Source organism: Neltuma alba, unplaced genomic scaffold, assembly GCF_004799145.2.
Source record: "Neltuma alba isolate B1F8T4 unplaced genomic scaffold, ASM479914v2 tig00013105_pilon, whole genome shotgun sequence".
NCBI lineage: Eukaryota > Viridiplantae > Streptophyta > Magnoliopsida > Fabales > Fabaceae > Neltuma > Neltuma alba.
In genome coordinates, this window is record NW_021637429.1 from 179,314 (window position 1) to 186,320 (window position 7,007).

At 28.5% G+C, this 7,007-nt stretch overlaps 1 protein-coding gene across 1 annotated transcript; it reads right to left on the minus strand.

Annotated features, from left to right (window-relative positions):
• Nucleotides 1-5,707: 5,707 nt before the first annotated feature.
• On the minus strand, nt 5,708-6,354 carry LOC114734487 (pathogenesis-related protein 1-like). Its single transcript, XM_028922108.1, has one exon. It carries the CDS (start codon nt 6,331-6,333, stop codon nt 5,854-5,856), a length of 480 nt encoding a protein of 159 aa, XP_028777941.1. The 5' UTR covers nt 6,334-6,354; the 3' UTR covers nt 5,708-5,853.
• Nucleotides 6,355-7,007: the final 653 nt, after the last annotated feature.

The window sequence follows — 7,007 nt, forward strand, 5'->3', positions numbered from 1 at the left end:
CTAGTTTTTATAATATGTTTAAAATAGGTATTAGATTTAGCTCCTAATGTCCTACATTTAGGCACTCCATAGATAAAATTTAAAATTACTCATATTATGTTCTGACTTATTTGAATCAAGCCAATAAAATTGTAGGAGTCATAAGCTTTCCCAATCAGATTTTAATACAATTAACATAACCGCCTGCGACTTATATTGTTTATTATATGGTGATTATTTAATATTTATGTCTACGTGTGTTTGTGTACGGAGAAAAAGAACAATGAGATTATATATATATATATATATATATATATATTCACAAGATGACAAGTGGATCATATCAGGAATATGTGTGTTCCATGATTAATGAAGACGAGAAATCAATCTTAGTTTGAGATTGGTCATTAATCATAAATATGTAAGATAAGTTCCTCCGGCCTATAAAAACAAAATAAATAAATAAATAAATATGTTCGATAAGACACAACTAAGCGACGAGACAGGACAAACTGCGTGCTATTTTAAATTTTAAAATATATCAATATTTTTTCTGGAAAAAAAAATTATGTCTAAGTAAGAATATACATTGAATCATCTAACTTTGCACAATATTTTAGTTTGTTTCCTTAGTTGTATTATTTATTTTTCAATCTTTTAATCCTATCACCTTTAGTGTGATATCATATTTTTTGTGTGTCAATTATTATTATTTTAAAAAATTAACTTAACATATTAGAACTTAAAAATGTTTTTTTTAATATTTAAAATTTTAATATTTGATGAGGGTAAGCCCTTTCAAGGTTTTAGAGTACAAAGGATTTTTGTTTCTCCTCATAAAAAGGGTTTTTAAAATTTGAATTTGTGTTTTTTTCCCTCATAGGAGTGAAGTTATTTGTGTACCATTTTAACCAACAACTTGTTGATAATATTGGCAATTTTTTTGTCAATGAAACTAATTGTGTTAAGATAAGAGGACTTAAAAAGGCACCTTATAAAATTAAAGGATTAATATAATATCTTTTATAGAATAAAAGAATTAAAATCACACCTTTACCTAATTTTAATGGAAATCACATATTGTCAGCAATTGAAAAATTTAATGATGATGAGTCACCGGTTTATCATTCACGAAACGTGTAGAGAATTGCAATTTCTATGTTCAAGGTATAATTAGATTTTTTTCATGGCTAAATTAATTTTCTTATTAGGCTTTGATGCCATTTCTTGAAATTTTGTATTATATAACAGCATTTTAAATTTTACTACTGAGTCCTAAATATAATGTCCCATTTTGTTTCAAAAATTGATTTTATCGATAAAATAATACTTGTGGAGAGGGGAAGAATTATGAACTTCATTGTTACGAGACCCAGGTTTAAAATGTTTTCCACAAAAATATTAAATATTAAATTTAATAAAATTATAAAGAATTTTAAATTTAAATTAAATAAAAAAAAATTAGTTCGTTGAGATTTTTTTTAATTTCAATTTTTTTTTGACTATTTTAAAAAATAAAATTTATTAAAGTATATTTATTTTTGGATCTGTAATTTTTCCTTTCAATATTAATGATTGCGATTTTTCATCCCAATCTTCTCAAGTCTTCCTTGTCGTTTTCAATGAAGGAATCTTGTGCATGTGATGCCCCAATATAAATGTCCACTTAGCACATGGCTTTGATTTGAATTTGGATCATACATGAAATCCTATTGTACTTTAATCCCTTTTTCGTCATTATTAATAAATATTAATTTTTAACCCAAAATTCCACATGTGTGTGTGTATATATCTATATATATATTAATCAGTATAATATGCCATTATATAAATAAATATTCAGAATAAGCTTCTTTATGTATATATATAATGCACAACTTATTCTCTAGACTTAAGTTAAATTAAAAATATGCATAAAAATAATTTTTATTAAGATAAAAATAATATAAATTAATCATGATTTATGGGTGTTTATGGGATATCATTAGCGGTCCTGTCCCATTTAAGATGGGACATAACCGAGACAGGAGCAAGACGTCCCTTTTATTTTTATTAATTTTTTAAATTTTTTATTTCACAACTAAATGTATTTAGAGTATGAAAACTCAAAATAAAAATTATATAAAGAAAATAGATAAAAATCAGCTTAAAAATAGATAATAATAGAAAATTAACAAAAAAAATGTTTCGTTTTGAAAAATAAAAAATATATAAACTCAAGATATCCTAAAAAAATATCATCTAACCTGTATAGAAAAACTTATAAATTGTAGACAACATAACTATAAAAGTTATAATATGATTATATTAATAATAAAGTAAAATAAATTTATTAAATTAAAAAAAGATAATATATTGGGAGGAAACCAAATCAGAACATGGGACTTGAGACATCTTTGTCTTGTCCTAGTTTTATTTCGTCGTGAAAATTTTCGGGCCAGGACTACCCTGTCCCAAAATGATTGGGATCGAGCGAGATGAGACGCTGGAACGGGAGACAAGTAAACACTCTTACGCTGGACTATTGATAAAAACATAAATGCTTCCAAACAAACAAGAAAATATGATATAGAAATAAGATGTATCACACCTAACAAGCCCAAATACTAATTGCTGTGATTTGAATTTTCAAAAAAAATACTTTTTTAAAAAAATTATTGTTTTTTGGGTTAAAGTTCATTTAGTATTAAAGTATTTTTTTAAAGGCTAAAGTATATATTTGGTCCTTTAACTTTATGTAAAGTTTCAGTTTGGTCCCTTAATTTTAAAAATTATACTTTTAGTCCTTTAACCCTAAAATTGTTAGTCTTAAATGATAATTTTTTGTAACAATCATAGTTGCTTTGAATATTAAACCTAATGTGTTAGGATTTAATAATGTTTTATCAGTATTCAAGAGTTCAATATCATTATTTTTTTGTTAACAGTTTTAGGGTTAGAGGACTAAAAGTTCATTTTTAAAGTTAAGAGACCAAAATGAAACCTTATGTAAAGTTAAAGAACTAAAAGTATACTTTAGTTTTGTTTTTAATTGTGTCCATTACCTTAAAGTATCTCATGATTTATCTAACATTATGAAATATTATTTAAGTATATTCGGCACTATAAAGTATTTAGTAATTTGTCCACCACCCTTAAATATTTTTCTAAGCACATCGAGCACCATAACTCAAGGTTTAGGATAAAGATATTTATGGGGTACGATGCATATTAAAAAAAGAACTTCAAGATGCTCCATGAACAACAAAATACTTTAAGTTCTTAGATGCACATAAAAAAATTTAAAATGTTGGATGTAAATAAAAAAATATCCTTTATGCTGAATTAAACTTACATTTGTTTTAAAAAAATTTTCTCTAATTAGTAGTAGGTTATGCAGTGAATAGAAATTGAAAAAAAAGGAATACTAATAATGACTTCTAAATAGTTGCATACGCTATGAATTTCATACAAAACTTTATACAAAAATTTTTATAATAAATGGACAATCCTTGATTTTGAAATTTTCCGCATATATATGTATACACATTAGGCACACAAACACACACGTAACCTTATCTTTCCTGGTGATAAGCCTACTACGTAGCTCGCGTGTCCATTATTTTTAAGGGAGAATTACAATGAGGTCCCAAGTAATTTAAAAACAAGTCCCAGAGGTTGTCATTCTCACTGTAGGACTTGTTATTACAGGCTGTTTAGGTTGTTACTTGGGACTTTGTAGTGATTATTTCTCTTATGTGGGACTTGAATGTAATTCTCCCTATTTTTAAAGCTTTGAATAATGTTGTTGGCCTGAAAGCTGTAATTCTCGTTAACTATAGATGGCTAAACAACAACGTGTTGAATATTATACTAATTAATATGAAACTAATTAGAATTGTTTAGTCAATAAGTATCTGGATCAGCCCAAACCTACTCTACCTTGATTTTATAAGCCCTAAATGACTGCACAATTGACAATTACTCTTTGTTCAGCATGTTTAATCAATAAATTAATAAAGAAACTTATTCAAATTGTTGTCAATAAAATATTCATCAAGATAGGATTATTTTTAACCCTAACTAGAAGATGAGTCCTCAAGGATTCACAACATGTAAACAATTTGGGTTGCATTAGATTTTAATTTTTTTATTGACACTGATTATATATATATATATATATATATATATGTATTGATCAACAACCAACAATGTGTAGCTTTCCGTATATAAATTTCCAAACTATGTTTTTATATTTTTGGGTCTTCTGATTTTGTCATGTTATTTTTGTTTTCTTGTCTTCGTCGTCGCTCTAATACGCAGTGTTTGGGTGATTTCCATTCATATATTTCAATGTCTCTCATCTTTTCACTTATTGTCCTTTCAATTTAAGTAATGAGAAATGACCAAATCAAAATAGACTATATCTGGCATATGTACATTTTATTATTGGAGGTCTTGCGTTCTTTTTTTTTGGGTAATTGAAGATTGGAGGTCTTGCTTTTGGAAGAGTGATAAAATGGGAAAAATACCCATAAGTCTTAGGATCCGTTTCGCATATGAGGGACACTGAGGAGAGGGGAGGAAAAATTTTAATGACTTTGATTTGAAAAATATGAAGTGGAGCTAAAAGCTTTTAATTAAATTTTATTTTCCTTTTATCTTACCATTTCTCTATATCAAAATTTTAAAATCCCACTTCTCTAATTTTTTTAAATTGAGCTCATTAAAATTTTCTTTCCCCTCCTCTCCATTTTTTTCATATCAAACATAGGGTTGGAGAAGAAAATTAGACACAGATAAGTTCTATAAACGTTAAATTTACAAGTCAAACCTGCATATATATAAATATATATTTATAAATTGAGTTGTGCCATTTACTAATCAAATGTAACAATTTAAGTTTACAAGCCAAATTTCCGTATTTACAAATCAAGTTGCATTATTTACTAATAAAAGAAAAAGTTGAATTCGTTGAGACCTATTAGTTTTTAATTTTCTTATCCAGAACCTATGGGTTATGGCTAATTTTCTTCCAATAAAATTATTATACAAATGTTATTTTCATAATTTTATTAATCTTTGAGATTTAAAAATGATTGGTATTACTTGTCATGTGACTTGTTTATTAAAATATTTATTAACGTACTAACAAACGTTGATCCTAATGAAAGGAGTTATAAACATGACTTTGTTGAACCATATATATGAGATATTCCCATTTTTTTCTGGGCCAAGTGATATTCCCATCTTCGTTATAAGAGTTTTTCTATGGTTTCTAGCTAATATAAAGCCGTTTGTCTCATTAATTTTTATTCTTAGACGTCCTTTGTTTTGATATTCCTTAACTAATAATGAATTAAACAACCTCTATTAATTGATGATCTTTATTGAGAATAATTTTATTTTAAAAATATTAACTAATTTGAATTAAATTTCTTATACTATTCATATTGTTCTTAATTAGTCCCCATAACAAGGACGGGAGGGTGGAGCGAGTATTTGATTGGTTTCTGTACAGCTGAAGATTACACCTTTATGAGAAAATAAAGGCACAACCTGCAAAGACGTCACACACAAACACATATATTTTCTGATTTTAAATATAAAACCCATTTTGTATTGTAAATTACATTATAAAATGGGTTTTATAGTTAGGATTGGAGAAACGTACATGTGTTTATCTTTCCAATGAAACCACTGTTGATTAAATAAAAACTTGCTCTAACCATGCAAGAACACAAAAAACTTCATAAACAAGAATACATTAACACACAAAAGTACTTCAAATTTATTCATATTATCACACCATGACACTAACGTATGATCTTGACACAAAACATAATTCTTTGCTATATATATATTATGACATCATAATCACTTTGCTTTCCTCGATCAGTAAGGTCTTCGTCCAACAATATTTCCAGCAGGATCATAGTTGCAGCCAATGAAAGTTCCTCCATTGTCGCACGTTACTTTAGCACAACCTAGGCGAACCGAGGTGTTCCATACCACCTGAGTATAGTGCAGGCACTGACCACCAACACACGAGTTGCTGTTGTAGTCATAGTTCGCCTTCTCGTCCACCCACAGCTTCACGGCATCCGTCCCGCTCAGGTCGCCGGTGGAACCGGCAAGGTTCTCTCCGTAGTTGCCGCCGGAGTGAACCAACTGGCAGTCAGCCTTGCGTTGGTTAGCATAGTTCTGGGCATATTGAGCCACTGTATCATCCCAAGCTATGTTGGGAACGCCCACTTCGGATCTTGCTGCGTTGTGGGCATCCACATAGTCTTGTGGTGAATCTTGAGCATAAGCCATGAAAGCAAAGAGAAAGAAGAAGAAGAAAGAAAGTAAAAGCTTGGATGATATCTCCATTGTTTGTTATTGTATAAAGCGTTTGATGAGGAACAAATGAGAGATGAGAAATTTGGAAGCCTTGGGGAGCAATTTATAGGGAAGAGTCCAAGTGATTCAAATTAGTGAAGTAAAAAATTATTAAATATTTAAGAGCTACTAGTTAGGGTTGTATACCAAGGGAAGGAAATTTAAAATTCAAACTTAATTACAATTCCATAATAATGCCTTGAGAGATAAGAAACCAAATCAATGCCTGTTCTCTTTTTTCCTCATTAATATAAGGATTTTCTTGAGTACGTGTCGTATTTAACATGACGTTAATTCGTTATTGTACCTATCTTTGTGCAACTGTGTAAAGTAAACTACTTAGAAAAGATTATTAATAAACAGATTTGTTTGCCATAACTTATAGGGGTTGTGTAAGCAAGGTGGTAGAAGATGATTTGTGCAATTAGTTTTAAAATATTCATAATGCGTGAATGACCAAGAAACTATAACAGACTTCCTAGCTACTTGTTTATTTTTCTGAGCTTGCCACGTGTTCCAATATAGTTTGAGCGCCTGAACTTGATTATTAGGATAGTTTGTTGAAATCCTAGTTTTTTTTTGTGTGACTCGCTAATAAATTATAATTTTCTTTTAAAAATATTTCTGTTTTGTGTTTAAGATCTATAGAATTTTCAATTACTTGA